The sequence below is a fragment of the Thermobia domestica genome, chromosome 2 (genome assembly GCF_964235325.1).
Source record: "Thermobia domestica chromosome 2, izTheDome1.hap1.1, whole genome shotgun sequence".
Taxonomy (NCBI): domain Eukaryota; kingdom Metazoa; phylum Arthropoda; class Insecta; order Zygentoma; family Lepismatidae; genus Thermobia; species Thermobia domestica.
In genome coordinates this window covers 103,608,868-103,626,127 of record NC_137455.1, presented here as the reverse complement: position 1 = coordinate 103,626,127, position 17,260 = coordinate 103,608,868, and the positions used below count along the sequence as shown (strand labels likewise).

General features: G+C 35.8%; 1 protein-coding gene across 1 annotated transcript in view; it reads right to left on the bottom strand.

The window, feature by feature from the left end:
* Positions 1–17,260, bottom strand: part of LOC145674418 (uncharacterized) — a gene marked incomplete in the record, with an annotated part of 974,191 nt that overhangs the window by 105,037 nt on the left and 851,894 nt on the right. Inside the window, 1 exon segment of the mRNA XM_081744455.1 lies at positions 5,865–6,125. Coding sequence (XP_081600581.1) covers positions 5,865–6,125 — 261 coding nt within the window.

Genomic DNA, 17,260 nt, shown 5'->3' with positions numbered 1-17,260 from the left:
CCCTAATATCAAACAGTGTTAGAACAGACATTTAAATCGGGACTCCTTACAGCAAAAGAAGTATACGTGATCCATTTCTTCCTTTCGTTTGTTTACCTTCACTACTTTTTAGAATGTGACGTGAATTCAAATACACAAACACTTCACACCCACATCGAATGGCCAAAGCTCAGCGGTAGAATATCAGCTTAAGATTCGGAAGATGGTGTGATTGATCCCTCATGGATAAATATTTCAACTGAGGAGATTACCAAGATTCTTCCTCGGTGGCCCTATTGACTAATTTCCCTTATTTCTATCCTCTGAGTCTCGGATGTTTCAAAACCTTAAAATAGATTCAAATGTAGTTGAAATAACGCTACTATCCTGTAGTCGATGCTAAATTAATATTGTAAGCTTTGAGATTAGATTTGAAGGAGGGGCATTAATTAGTATATCCTGTTGAAAATCCGTCACCACTGATTTACTGTTCTGCATAATTCCTACAATGTAATTTTCTCAGAAATGCTTAATGCTTAATTTTCTCAGAAATGCATATTTTGACGCAGAATTAATATAAATCTGTGATAAAAATTGGTATTCACTGACTGAACTAACTGAATGGGATATCTGTAGACCAGTCCCACAAACATCAGATAACAGGATGATACAACCTGGCCATGGGAGTAATTACATTTTTACACAAAACAGCATTACTGCCGCGACCAAGTTGTGTCATCTCGGTATCTTACCTGATGGTTAGTAATCAGTAGATTGTAGCACTGGCTCTGTGATAAATTTCGGAATTTCTCTAGTACTAGCAGTTTTGGGATTAAACTACAGTTAAAATAGTTTAAAAGAAAATACTTCTGAAAGATGTATTTATAAAGAATCACTGATTTTTGTTAGCCTCATTTCCCCAGGCTTTAGTTTGTAGAATAGGTCCACCAAGCGCTGACTCCGTTTTCCTTGGAGATCGCTAGTATCGCTTATTAACATCGCAGCAGAAGGTTTCTACTTAGTTGCCACGGCCAAGAGCGTTAGGAAATTAGACGTACTAGAGACATGACAAGAAGGTAGACGAGAAGGAGAACCAGTACCAGTAGCAAATAGTAAGTGTTGGTAATATTCAGTTTCTTAATTTTCTCGAACTATTGGGATACGAACAGCAGAGAGAACGGCAGAAATAATAAGAACTTCTGCTCTCTTCTTTTACTGTATATTAAACAAGACCTCTCGATATTATTTGATGATAATAATAATAATACCAAATTATTTAATGGATGCTATGCATTTGTTCTATGTTGCCCTAATCGATGGAAATTAATTACTTAGTGTACGAAGACTTCTTTCATCCAACACGAGTAAAGTTTTACTGCAGTGCATGCTATTTGTAAGTAAGCATCTCTTATTTTAGTATGACTTTCAACATTGAAGCAAATCAGAATGCAGACTGATTTTGCTTTTTTTTTTCTTTGTCGAAAACAAAGACGACAACCAGATAAGGGACAGAGGTTAAAAGGAACGTTCAGATGCTGAGGTTAATGCATGCACCTTACAGATTCAGATAAATTAGATCGTGCTGTACTACAAACAAAAAAGGAGCCTGAAGATTTTTGCTCGGAACGCAGACTATTACAACATACGATATTCTGCAGTTGGTGACTTTGTTGTCGAGATATGTTTCGGTAGAAGTTTAACTTGCGGCCACTATTAACTCACCGTTTGTCGACCTATAGCAGTATCACTCTGTGTGGGGGGGCCGCTAGGGGGGCCAAGATTTTGAGCAAGGGGGCCTGGCTTCCCCCAGGTACACCCTTGGCTCCGCCTCTGATTCGACACTAATAGCTCAAGTGGTAGAGCGTTGGCTTCGCATTCGGGAGGTCGTGGCTTCGAATCTCGCTGCCTACCATCCTGACTGAGATTTTCCAGGGTTTCCCTCAGTTCTACCAGGCAAATGCCGGGATGGCACCTACTAAACAGGCCCTGGCCGATACCTTTCGAAATCCTTTCCATTGTTAATGTTGTTGGATATTCAATGTAAAATGGCCTCTGAGCTGTATCTGGTGATTGTTAAATAAATAAGTAAATAAATATCGGTCATTTTCTACTACTTTTACATGTCCCGGTAAACGCCCTCCTGAGACTCCCCTGGTTCGAATTTCGACGAAAACGTTTAACTCTGGTCTGGAGCCTGGACCAAGGTATTCGTGACTAAAATTTGGTAACTCTCAGTCAATTTGTCTGGTTCCCGAGCTGGTTCCGGTAAACGTTCCCCTGAGACCCCACTGTTTCGAAATTTGAAAAAACGCTTAGACTTGATCTGGGGGTTGGGCCAAGGCACACCTGACCAAAATTTGGTAACTCTCGGTCAACTCGTCTGGTCTCCAGACCGCACACAGACAGACAGACAGACAAACACACAAAAAACTCTTCATTTTACTTATATTAGAAGATAGTTTACAAGACAGTATTCAGTATGTACTTTTTATAATAATTGAGGTCAAACGAAAGGAAAAGAAACATATGTTCATTTTATTGTCCTAACAAACCAATATATGTTGATAGTAAAGTAGTTTAGATTGATCGAGCTCCTGGGCCTTCACAATTTCATGTCACTCCCCCCCCCCCCGTTAGGAAATCCTGGCTAAACGAACCAACATATGTTCCAAAACAATAGTTCACAGTGATCGAACCCCTTTTGTGATGACCACAGTATTTCATCCTTCACGAAATCCTGGCTACGTGCCTGCATCCAGCCACGATATTTGAGCACTATACAAAATAACAAACCAACTATTGTTACAGTAGAGAAGGAATAACTTGGCGCCAGTAAATGAATCAATTTAAACAAAAATCGCAGTTCACTCTTTCATATAATATTTATACGTTAACGCAAAACATAACCGTTGTTAGTTCAATATGTGTGTGACAGATTTCTTTAGAACTCATTCCAAACAAATGGTCTCGGAAGTACTGACGGATGTTGTTGTAATTGACCCATCCATACCGTTTCCCCTCTTGCCTAGCTTGATCATGTCGGTTCCTTTTACAATGGATAAATAAAACATGACTATTTCCACCAGTACTTCCAACATTATTTGTTTCATAGAAAGGCATTACAATGATCATGTTCTGCTTGACTTATTTAAGATTATAGTGAGAGCCAGTATAGTGAATTTAATTTGAATTTCATAAGCAAGAAATTTTAAAAGAGTAAATATACATAAAAAGATAAGGAAAGTAAGAAAATTTATTTATTTGCATGGGATAACTAACATTTTCTTAATGTACACTACGTGAGGGACTTTGGTTGAAAGTAATTTAGTTTCGTTTTAGCGTTGTAGTCCACGGTCAGATTAGTATTTTGCAACCTGAGCATTGCATTAACCCACTAATCTCAACAGCATTGCTAGTGGTATACCAGTCCACATGCATTCCATCGGACTACATGGACTATATATGAACTACTTGGATTATTCTTTGATCGTGTATTTAATTTGTCTTTGGACAAAGTCTGAATATTAGTCTCTTGAATGTGATTGAATTATTTTGATTATTATCACATCTTGCAAAATATGCAGAAAAAAAGGCAAGTGCTGCCATCTATTCGAGTCGAACCTTTACACTTACCGTTAGACAGTAACTCGCTAGTGAAACCAACACACGTAAAAGAAGAATAAGGCTTTCATCATGTTTCTACATATTACAAATTATTATTATTATTTCTGATTTTTTAGTGAAACACTCTCGAAACATTAATGGTGTTTGTTTTTAAGTAATACCTACGTCCCGTTGTGTTTGTTTTTAGCCCATTAATTTATATAAAAAATTATATTTCTGTTTTTTTTTTTTAAGTGAACTGGAATTCTAATGATTCGATTTTACTGAATTTTTCGTAAAATCTATTTATTTAAATGTCTCTTCCTTCCTGATTCTTTTGGTCTATGTGGATTTAATAATAATAATAATAATAATAATAATAATAATAATAATAATAATAATAATAATAATAATAATAATAATAATAATAATAAAATTTAAGTAACATTAAATTAACAGACAGATAGGGAACTCACACACTTGGGAATATTACGAATTCGCACACAAACAAATATGTTTCGTTTCACACTATAAAACTACAACTTCCAAACTATACGAATTCAGTTCTCAAACTTGAAGTAGTACAGCTATAATTACTGATTATAATATATTAATAATATCAAAGATAGAATCTGTTCCTTGGACGCTGAATCTAGATATATCAGAAAACTATTACTCATTATGTCCTACTGTTTTGTTCTATGGCTATAAAAATTAAAATCGGAAATTGTTAATTTCAACAACTGCCGGCTTGAATAAATGGTTAAGGGAGGAGATAAAACGTACTCTTCGGAAGCTGAATCGATTTCAAGAAACTGCATCTCGATATCTCTTAACTTTTCTGCTCTATGTAAATCAATATTAAAACCGGATGTAATAATTTCGGGTTGTGATGATATGTTCTTTTGACACCCTGAATTGATTACAAATGACCTATTCGCTATATATTACAATTTTTTTGTTCTATGGCGATAAATGTTGGAATCGGAAATGCTTAATTTTAACCACTTCCTGTTTGCATAGAAGTTATAAATCTTTAATTTTTACGTCTCACGATTATGCTGGCTAGGCTAAAGGACACGATGATGATGAGAAATGAGTGAAATTGTGGAATTAAGAAAGTGGAAGAAAACGGGAAAACTCACGCACACGGTGTTTGTCCACCACAAAAGTTCACTTAGCGCGAGCTGGGAACGAATCAGGGTCCCCATGCACCAGAGGGGAACGCTCTACCACTGAGACACCGTGGCCCTAGAATAGAAGTTAATGGAGAAGCTGGAACATATTCTTGAAAATCTGAGTCGATTACAAAATAATTAAATAAATAAATAAAATAAAAATAAAATTAAAAAAAATTATATATCTTACTGTTTTTGTTCTGTGGAAATCAGTATTAAAACTGGAAGTTTCAATCATTTTCGGTTTTGATATAGTCTTGTGAGTTGTGATGGTATGTTATCTTGACGCCTTGAATCGTTTGCGGAAAACGGCTTGTCGCTATCTAATAACAATTTTGTCCTATAAGGATAGATGTTGAAACCGGAAATGGTTAATTATAACCACTTACAGTTTGAATAACAAGCTGATGGAGAAGCCGAAACCTATTCTTGAGAAGCTGAATAAATTACAAGACACCGCATCCCGATATGTCTTACCGTTCTTGCTCTTTGGAAATCAATATTGAAAGAGGAAGGACTATTAAATTCGAACCACTTCTGGTTTTGGTAGAGGGCTCGGGATAGTCATGGCACGTTGCCTAGTGACGCTAAATCGTGTGCAAGGAAACGCTTCTTGCTAGCTGGTACCATTTTTGTTCTATGGCGACAAACGCTGAAACCGAAAATTACTCATTTGAACCACTTCCGATTTGAAGAAAGAGTTAAAGGAGGAGGAGGAACGTATTCGTGGGACCCTGAATCGATTGCGAAACATCGCATCTTGATATCTCTTAGTGTTTTTGCTCTGATACCTGTTAACAGACGGAAAAAAGTTGTTCTATAAAACTTCCGATACGATGTATAGCATAGTTTGAAGTCTAATAATACAAAGTCATTTTGTAAAAACGAGCAACATTTAGCTAAACTTAAAGAAGAAATCAGTAAAATCACTTGATTCAAATTTGAGTCCATTTTAAAAGAGGACAGAAAATAATAATTTCCCATCTACATCAATGCACTAAAAACGACAAAAATAGTGTATGTGCCCAACACCATTAAGAAATGGAACGAGACAAAAATAAATTAAAAATGAAAATATGAAAAGCAACAGAGTGAAGCACTTACTTGAAGTTGGTCGTGGAATGAACTGATAGACGGCTTTGAATCCCGTGTATTCGAGGTTGGCGTCTGTATGGAATCGCAACCATAGATATCGTTCGGAGGAAATGGTGATTGGAGGAAAATTCTTCCCACAATATTTACCCAACTCTTCGGAATAACCATGTGCACCATCTCTGATTTCCAAATAATCAAATTTACAACCTTCGCTGGGTTCAATGTGGAACTGGTCCCTAAAGTCTAACTTGAGTTGATACCCTGGCTCAGCTGGAAAGAGAAATAAAGTGAAAGGATTAGAATTAACGCATATAAACTAATATACATACATGTGCATGACATTCATAGAAGGGCAGCGCCGTAACTTTTTTTTCTGGGAGAGCAAGGTTTAATATTTAGGCTTCTTTAGAAAAATATGAAGTTGGACCGTCTAGAAAAATATGAAACTTGGGTCCACCTAGAATTTAAAACCTTAATAAACTTTTTATTACTCCTAGAGGGCCCATACTTCATCTTAGGGAAATATACTAGGGCAGCAGCCACACCTTAAATTATTTTTGACTTTAGGGAATGGCATGTTGGGTCAATTCCATGTCAAATACCACGTTATGCCGGCTAGGCAAAAGGAGACGGGGATGATTATGAATGAAATGGTGGATTGAAGAAAGTGGGAGGAAACGGGGCAACCCCGAGAAAGCCCACACATATTTGTTCACCACATACATAACGTTCTGGTCGAGATAACACCATCTAAAATGTAACGTATATAGGAACCATCATTTAAAATATAACGATCAATTTATATTATGCATATATTTTTACGTTACATTTCAGTCCACAGTCTGTGTAAGTTTAAAAAAATGTCAAAAATGATCCAATCACATTAAATCAAGCACGACAAATTATATCACTATTACCTTTATTCTCCGAACTCCATTAATTATACTTTTTTTCGGTTGTCATAGCAATGTTCTTTTTTCTTTTTCTTCTACACGAGAGATTGTGTACTTTTATGCACCGTTGCCCAAAATCAACATATATAAATATAGAAGAAATTACAAAATAGATGTACAATATCGTTGTACTTAGCCCACTTGACGCTAGCTGGGAACAAACCATGAGACCCATGCATCAGAGCTGAACGCTCTACCACTGAGCCACCATGGTCCCCGATAGTTAAATTTAGAGGACAATATTTGACACAATATTTGACAATATTTATGAGGTCTTAATAGTAGACATTTTACTGAAATAGGCCCTAATCACATTTTCAGTTAATTTTGTTCGTTTCCGGAAAGACTTTTTTCGTTTCGATGTGATAAACTTATTCTATGCTTCATTTACACATTCATGTTAGCTATCGTATCATAGGGAATAAGAAAGTTTTATCATGAAATGAGTCTCCCTTTAAACGGCGTAGCGAGGAGCTTAAGTGCGTCTACTGCTAATCCCCACAAATTACGGCACAGTAGAAACGAGTGAAACAAAATAGATGATGGAACAAGATTTTTAGAAAGCTACCTATACATCAGAGACAACAAGAACCAAATTGCAGTTGACGTATGTGATTCCAGTCTAGTGACATTCACATGTTATTGTGTGTGAAAATAAAAGAGGCATATAGCACAAAGCATAATGCATATCTATGAGTAAAAAAATTCCACTGTATACAATTTTGGTTTCACTGAATTTATATTGATGAGCAAAATCGTTACTTTAATAGTGCGGTTTATAATTAATAATATGATGGTGTCACTAATTAATTTAATGTTGTGTAAATTAAATTTATTCATTAAATTAAAAATATTTACCTAGATATAAAATTTTTATTTTCAAGAAGTAAGGAAGTATATATATTTAAAAGCAAGTTTAAGCTTAGTTACACCTTTCGTTTAGAATAAATCCCGCGAGTCTATAAGAGCCATAAGGCTCATAGATAAGGACGAAATGTGCGTAATAGGTAATCCGGCATTGTCTGTAAGTACATATTATAAAAAGTCTTCAAGGGAATCAGTGCTTACTCTCTAGCCAATTGGTATCTCTGCGGTGGCTTCTGGTGTGCTTGGTCTGAACTTTGATTGCCATTGGAGCACAAAGCGCTTGGTATTAAGTCACTATCAGAATGCGATTGGGGAATTATTTGATATTTAGCTGGCTTAACTAAGAAGCTACACGATGACTAGACTTTATAAAGATGAACGGCCTTCTCGACTTTTTTTTTTTTTTTTTTTTTTTAGAAACATTTAAACTTAAATGAAGATAATGGTACATATAACAGTATCTTCTACCTTTCTTTTCTCTTTACAAATCATTTGATGACTGTATTCTGAAGGCCTCAATGGTAGAGCGTTCAGCTCTATTGCATGGGACCTCTGGCTCGTTCTCAGCTATTGCCAAGTGAGCTTTGTGGTGGAAAAACACCGTGCGCGTGGGGTTTCTCGGAGTTCTCTCGTTTCCTCCTACTTTTTGCATTTCATTCATTTCTCATCATCACTCTTCGTTTAACCTAGCCGACATAACCATGGGACGTAAAACTTAAAAAATAAAAAAAGATGTATTTTGAAGAGAAAAATAAATAAAAATTGTAAATCAAAGAATCTCTGTGAATCGATAGAAAAGAAAACAAAAACGAAGTTTGGTGGACGCAGTGAGCTTTTTTTTTAGATCCCTGCAACCTACTTGAAGAACTACTAGAATAATGTACCACGTCAAAAATGGTTTTATTAAAAAGATTAATAATGTTAGCAATAAGGTATTATGAAAATATTATAGTTAGATTACATTTACATTTACATCATTTACAATATTGAATAAACTAGAAGTTCAGTTAGTAAATTTTAGGAGCTGAAGGCAAATTTTAAGTAGGAGCACGTAATTACACGTACGTAGTAATTTTACGTATGTGTAACAAACATATATTTATATAATGACTAAATTAAATTAAGGCCGTTAAAAATCGAGAGGAAGAAAGTTAAAAACGTTTTCCACAAAATTTCTATTTTATTTCAAATATTTTAAAACAATATAACAATAAAGAAAGATTTCTATAAAATAATGAAATTTTATTACCGAGTTTAACTAACATCATGCTCAAAATGGCCGTTTATGGCTTTTGTATTTTGTGAATATGAACAAAAACACCAGAGGTACAAAAAGTGCAGCCAAGTTTGTCAGCCTCAAAAAGTGTTGAGATGAGGATGGATGAGCCAAGTTCCTTGGCCACTGCATCTGAAACGAACACTGGAACTTGGCGCGAGGTGTCAAGGAAAATGATGTTAAGGAACCTTAGGGATAATGGTGGTGGGTGTGGTGGGTTTGGGACCACCACGAACCTTAGGAATATCAACTTTGCTAAGACGCTAAGACATATATACAGTATACCGCAGTAAGATTTGATGGTTCGAAACCCAGACAAGGAAGCCTTGTATTCCTCTAGGAAGTGTCAAGGTAAATTATGTTAACGAGCCTTAGGAATGGTGTTTGTGAGCGTGGTGGATTTGGGGGTCACCGCTAGCCTTAGGGTTGAAATGTCCCGGCCGTGAAACTAGGAACAGACAACTTAATGTAATCGAATATGTTAGACACCTCGCGCCAAGTTCCAGTGTTCCTTTCAGATTCAGTGGCCAAGGAACTTGGCTCATCCATCCTCATCTCAACACTTTTTGAGGCTGACAAACTTGGCTGCACTTTTTGCACCTCTGGTGTTTTTGTTCATATTTCCCTTCTTTTTGTAGTTCACCATGTCAATATCGTATATTGGGATTCTCAATTGTGGCATATTGCTGGATTTAAATTTAAAATTGTACATTTTTAAAGGAGTCATAATGTGTCACATGCAACATTAGTTCCCAAGGGCTCTCCCACCGGGAATCGAACCCAAGACCCTGTACAAGAAATGTGCACATGCTAGCCACTAGAACAGCGGGGAGGATTTATTCTATTAAATATCTGTCAGAGAGTTATGTCCAAACAAGATTCCAATTTATTTACCCGAACTACAAAATCACGATCGCTAACATCTTATTTTTCATTGCCTAAATACGAAGAGTATCAACAGGGCCCAAAATCATTGATGCTGAATCCTCGCTGCTACATCACTAGACATAGCTGGTGTTTCAATATACCTAGTTGTTCTCTACCTTTTCACATTGCGAAATTACGGAGTTCATTACATGACGCGCATGTTGCGCAGTTTCATACTTCCTCGGGTTTTCCTTCCAATGATATACACCTTTCAAATAGCTTGTAAACTTAATAATATTCGCCACCAACGTATCCTAACTGTATATAACACTACATGAACTGACGTAAATTAAAGCGGTGCTTCCGATTGACGTGGAAACTTGAAATGATGAAGGGGGATGAAGAATTTTCCCATGTTATTTAAATGTTTTTTTTTCTTTTTTTTTGTACATATAATCTCATGTTTTAGGAACTTGGAATTGGGATAAGAAATTGAAATTCGGTATGCTTGTACGTTTTCATTAGTATTACCTAAGTAAATCAGTAAAAATAAACAATTCCAACTTTAGAGTGGTTTTATGGGGAACTCAAAAATCTTCCCCATAGTACGTATTTATATGGGACACCTTTTACACCCCAAAATTATAGGGCACTTCCTGTAGGGCTACAATGATTAAATTTGACATGATTGTAGTTTTTCGGAACTAACCGACAGAAAAATTACCAAAAGTGAATATTTTTAATTTTTAGGGAGTCTAAAGGGAAGATGAAGAAATTCCCCATGCTATTTAAATAGGCCTTTTTTGGACTTATAATCTCCTATTTTAGGTACTTGAAATTGGAATACAAACGTGAAATTCGGTATGCTTCAACGTTTTCGTTAGTATTACCTAAGTAAGTTAGTAAAAATGAAAATTTACAAATTTAGAGTGATTTTATTGGGAACAGAAAAAACTTTTCCATGTTATTTATATTGCACGTCTTCTACACCCCAAAATGTTTAGGCACTTCCGGCAGGATTAGAATGATGAAATATGGCACGATTGTAGCCTGCCGGGACTAACCTACAGAAAAATTGCTAAAATTGAATTTTAAGGAGTCTAAAGGGAGATGAAGAAATCACCATGTTATTTAAATAGGCGTTTTCCTGCAATACAAAATCTTATCTTTTAGATAGTTTAAATAGGAAAAGAAACTTGAAATTCGGGAATTGTAAGCTTAAAGAGGTGTAAGGAAGCAGGCCGAGCAAAGGCGAGGGTGTGGGGGCGAATCCTCAGGAGGGCAAATTCAGGAAATATGAAGAGCAAAGGCGCGAGATTAACTGTTGATGAAAAGGCTGATACGTAAGAGATTCGCACACTGTTCACGGATAGACGCACGAAGCATCAAGAACATTTTTACATAACGACTGTGGTAACTATAATATAACTCGTGGTACCAATATATTTACGAAATAAGTTACATTTTGTTGCTAGTCTCACATAAATTCGAACAATTGGATTTCTCATTTCTTCGAAAACTTCATTAAGTTTAAATATTCTCACCTCTACGTTATCTTACTTATCAAATTAATTTCAATATCTATTTAATACCAATGACTGCAATAAAGGAAAAATCTTCACCGAAAAAAGATAAAATATTGGCTTTTGTTGTCTGGGTTTCCAACCACGAAATTTACGGCAGTAAGTACGTGTCTTAGCCCATGTTTTTAAAAGTTAACTGATTCACAGAACGTGCCTCATTAACTAGCTTAACTACTTATTACAGGTTTTCACTTATTTTACTCGCACACTGAGAAAAAATGTATGTGGCGTACGTAAAAACGTTGGTTACATGCGTAAATCCTGTAGTTTCTGGACTTAACGTATACTAAACGTATAACTGAAAAAGTATATTTTAAACATACTTTTCGTATAAGTGTTCCGAATAAACGTACATTCCGCACAAAGGAAAGAACTACAGTATGTAGACAGTCAGGATCTCACATACAACTTAGGCCGTTTGTAACCGATACTTAGGCCGTTTGTAACTTTACGTTGTTTACGTACGTAATGTACGGAAGACTGTTAGATGTCAGACATCCTGTAACGCCACTGAGTAACGTCTAAGCGGGAAAGAGACGAGTACGTATGTAGCATATGGATAACGTATGTTAAGTATTGATTTCTATAGTAAACATAAGGATCCCGTATATTTGTACACTATACCGCTGTCCGGATAACGGATTTTTTTCAATGACCTTAGCTCGTTTTTCTATTAACCTAGAACAACAGGGACACAAACACGGAAACATCGAGAAGAGTTAAGATTCCAAAGGCTCTTCCATCGGGAATCGAACCCAGGACCCCATACACCAAAGGCGCAGGTTGTAGCCAATAGACCAGCAAGGAGAGCACCAACTCGACCACTCAGACGATTGACATTATCACTATGCACATGATGTGTTCAATAACGGAATCGTTCCCGATTTCTGATTGTAAGGACAGTTTTTTTTTTGCCAATGAAAACTTTTCTACAGCAAATTCCTCAAATTTAATTTTCAAGCAGTTATAGAGTACCTTTATGGAGAGTTTCGCATCTTTATTTCATTAAGAAGTACCTAATGGCTATGGACAATTTTTCGCCCATAAAAATTCCCGTAGTACATTCATTAATTTGGAACCTTTACTTATACAAGTCATTACATAAAGTAGGTACCATTATGCAATTCTCTATCTCATTTGGAAGCACCTAATCAATGATGAGTGAGTAAATGAACCGATCTCTGTTTGAGTAAGGACAGTTTTTCGCCCATAGAAAATTCCATAGCACATTCCTTAAATTTCGGATATTTTTCATATTCAAGCCATTATAAGCTACCTTCGTGTAGACATCCACATCTTCATCTCATTGGGAAGTACCTAATGGCTACGGACAATTTTTCGCCTATAAAAAATTTCCCATACCACATTCGTCACATTTCGGACTTTTCCATACTCAGGTCATTATAAGATACCTTTATGCAGAGTTTCACGTCTTATCTCATTGGGAAGTACGAAATCAATGTGATGAGCGAGTGAGTGAACCGATTTCTGCTTGACTAAGGACAGTTTTCCCCCATAAAATTTTTCCATAGCACTTCCTTAAATTTCGGACATTTTCCATACTCAAATCATTATAAGATACCTGTATGCAGAGATTCATCCTTCTATCTCATTGGGAAGTACATAATTAATGCTATGAGTGGGTCAGTCAGTGAGTGAACCGATTTCTATTTGGCTAAGGACAGTTTTCACCCATAAAAATTTCCTTTAGTACATAACTTAAACTTCAGACCTTTTCCATACGCAAGTCATTATAAGGTACCAATATACAGACTTTTACATCAATATTTCATAAACAAGTACTTAATCAATGTGACGAGTGAATGAATGAACCGATATCTACTTCTCTAAAAACAGTTTTTCACCCATAAAACATTCCCATTGTACATTCCTCACATTTCAGACTTTTTTCACATTCAAAGTCATTATAAGGTACCTTTATGCAGAGTTTCACGTCTCTATCTCATTGGAAACTAGCAAATCAATGTGATGAGTGAATGAATGAACCGATTTCTACTTTGCTAAGGACAGTTTACATCCATGAAACACATATAGTGTACAAATATACACCCATAGCACATTCCTCACATTACGGTCATTTTTCACACTCAAGTCATTACAAGGTACGTTTATGCACAGCTTCAGGTCATTATCTCATTGGGAACTAGCAAATCAATGTGATGAGTGAGTGAATGAACCGTTTTCTGCTTTGTTAAGGACAGTTTTTCGCCCATGAAAAATTTCCCATAGGACATTCCTCACATTTCGGGTCTTTTTCACACTTAATCCATTATAAGGTACATTTATGAAGAGTTTCACGTTTCTATCTCATTGGAAAGTACCTAATCAATTTGATGAGTGAGTCAGTGAGTCAGTGAGCCTGAATCTCACATACAGATTGCCGTATGTAATTTATAGCTGACGTACGTAATGTACGGAAGACTGTTAGATGTCCGACATCCTTCAACAACATTGTGTAACATTTAAGCGGGAAACAGGGCAGTACGTATGTATCATATGGATAACGTATGTTAAGTATTGATTTCTGTAGTAAATATAAGGATCCTGAATATTTGTACACTATACCGCTGTCCGGATAACGGATTTTTCTCAGTGACCTTAGCTCGTTTTTATATTAGCCTAGAACGATAGGGACACGAACACAGAAACATCGAGGAGAGTTAAGATTCCAAAGGCTCTTCCACCGAGAATCGAACCCAGGACCCCATACACCAAAGGCGCAGGTTGTAGCCAATAGACCAGCGAGGATGGCACCAACTCGACCAGTGATTGACAACATTATCACTATACACATGATGTGTTCAATAACGGGATCGTTCCCGATTTCTGATAGTAAGGACAGTTTTTTTTTTTTTTGCCAATAAAAACTTTTCCATAGCAAATTCCTCAAATTTCATTCTCAAGCCGTTATAGGGTACCCTTATGGAGAGTTTCGCATCTTTATCTCACTAAGAAGTACCTAATGGCTATGAGCAGTTTTTCGCCCATAGAAAATTCCATAGCACATTCCTTAAATTTCCCATGAAAAATGAACGATGAAAAATTTTACATAGCACATTCCTCATATTACCGTTCTTTTTCACAATCAAGTCATTATAAGGTACCTTTATGCACAGCTTCACGTCACTATCTCATTGGGAACTAGCAAATCAATGTGATGAGTGAGTAAATGAAAAGTTTTCTGCTTTGCTAAGGACAGTTTTTCGCCCATGAAAAATTTCCCATAGTACATTCCTCATATTTCGGAATTTGTTCACACTTAAGTCATTATAAGATACATTTATGAAGAGTTTCACGTCTCTGTCTCATTGGGAAGTACCTAATCAATTTGATGAGTGAGTGAGTGAAACATTTTTTTTTCCTGGTTAACGACAGTTTTTGCCCATAAAAACTTTCCAATTGCACATTCCTCAGATTTCGGACTTTTTCCATACTCAAGTCATTATAGGGTACCTTTATGCAAAGTTTGACGTTTCTACCTCATTGGGAAGTACCTAATCAATTTGATGAGTGAGTAAATGAAACGATTTTTTGCTTGACTAGGGACAGTTTTTTGCCCATAAAAACTTTCCCATAGAATATACCTCAGATTTCGGACTTTTTCCATACGCAAGTCATTATAGGGTACCTATATGCAAAGTTTCACGTTTCTATCTCTTTGGGAAATACCTAATCAATTTGATAAGTGAGTGAGTGAAACAATTTCTTGCTTGGTTAAGGACAGTTTTTTTCCTATAAAAACTTTCCCATAGAACATTCCTCAAATTTCGGACTTTTTCCATACTCAAGTCATTATAGGGTATCTTTATGCAAAGTTTGACGTTTGTACCTCATTGGGAAGTACCTAATCAATTTGATGAGTGAGTAAATGAAACGATATTTTGCTTGGCTAAGGACAGTTTTTTGACCATAGAAACTTTCCCATAGAACATTCTTCAAATTTCGGACTTTTTCCATACTCAAGTCACTATAGGGTATCTTTATTCAAAGTTTCAAGTTTCTACCTCATTGGAAAATATCTAACCAATTTGGTGAGTGAGTAAATGAAACGATATTTTGCTTAGCTAAGGACAGTTTTTTGCCCATAAAAACTTTCCCATTGCACAATCCTCAGATTTCGGACTTTTTCCATACTCAAGTCATTATAGGGTACCTTTATGCAAAGTTTCACGTTTCTATCTCATTTGGAAGTACCTAATCAATTTCTTGAGTAAGTGAGTGAAACTATTTTTTCCTGGCTAAGGACAGTTTTTTGTCCATAAAAAATTTCCCATAGCACATTCCTCAGATTTCGGACTTTTCTCATACTCAAGTTGTTATAGGGTATCTTTATGCGAAGTTTCACGTTTCTATCTCATTGGGAAGTACCTAATCAATTTGATGAGTGAGTCAGTGAGTCAGTGAGCCTGAAAACTGCATATTTTAGGGGTCCAGTACTCGAATATGGTTGAAGATGGGAATGTGAGATTTGGCATATGAGTACATCTCTCGGATATCTTCTTAAATTCTAAATTTCATGTTTCTATCCTTAATAGAATCGTTTTTACAAAGCCTCGAAATCGGCGATTTTACCCAAAACTCTTGTTCGTGTATAATATGCTTACGGCAGTGCAGGCCAGTTTTCATTTTCTTCGCGGAACTTGGCTGCCATGCACTGCCGTGCATGTTGATTGAACTTATGTTAGGCTCTAATAGAATTTCAAAATAAAATAGTTCCCAAACAGAGAACGAGATGTAAGTAAAATGTAATACCTAAGGAAAGATCGATTTGTTTCTTTCGTGTTTTACGATACTCCTTTCTTGTCTGCTAGATTTAAGTTAAACAACCCGTATAATACATATGAGAAGATATATATAAATTTCAGACATTGATAAGGTGGTTAGGCAACCATAACATCACTTGTGATACAATGAGTTGTATAACTCATACTTGCTGGCAAAGAGAGCAATGCCTGTTTAAAAAATAATCAAGATAGCCAGTTGCAAACTGAACATATGACAAAATTCATAAGCGCTGAATGTTGTTGAATTTGGAATCCGCTGTAGGAAAAATAAAACTGATAAACGAATAGATAAATCATAAAAGAGTCAAGAAAGCTATGTTGTGGAAAAGAAAATACACTTTTTCTAAAACGGAAACTTCCATTCAAAACAGCTTGCTTATGTGCATTCCTAATGATGACATAAGCTTACCATTTTATATTCTCACGCCTGCACTATGCAGCTAGTCTAGTGGCTATCCTTTGGTGTACGGATCTCGTATAGCTTTGGTGCGGGAATGGGACGCTAAACTTCAACAGACAAACAAATGTACATCAAATGTGGGGAATATGTTGAAGTGTGAAATGGAAGAATTCTTGATTTGCAGAATGAGCGACTGAGCTGGAGGGGTTATTTCCGAAATATTTAAACAAAGTTTTATTAGTAATAACATAACTTGAATAAATTCCAGAATTAAGTTATTTTGGTGAGAATTTTTATATAATAATAATAATAATAATAATAATAATAATAATAATAATAATAATAATAATAGTGGTAGTAGTAATAGTATCTTTAATTTAACGTTTAACGTTTAAATTATAGATTTACGCCGAAGGACAGGGAAGATTAATAAATGTAAATGATTATGAAATCATTTGTGTGATGAGAACGTGGGAGGAAACAAGAAACCCAAGAAAATCCATGGGCACGATGTTGTCCACCACAAACTATCATAGACGAATTAGGGATCCTTCACACTATAGATGTGCGCTCTAACACTCAGTACATTTGAATCAAATTTAATTTTTTTAAAATGCCTTTAGGCATCTGTGGTGTGTATGACAAAACTAACTT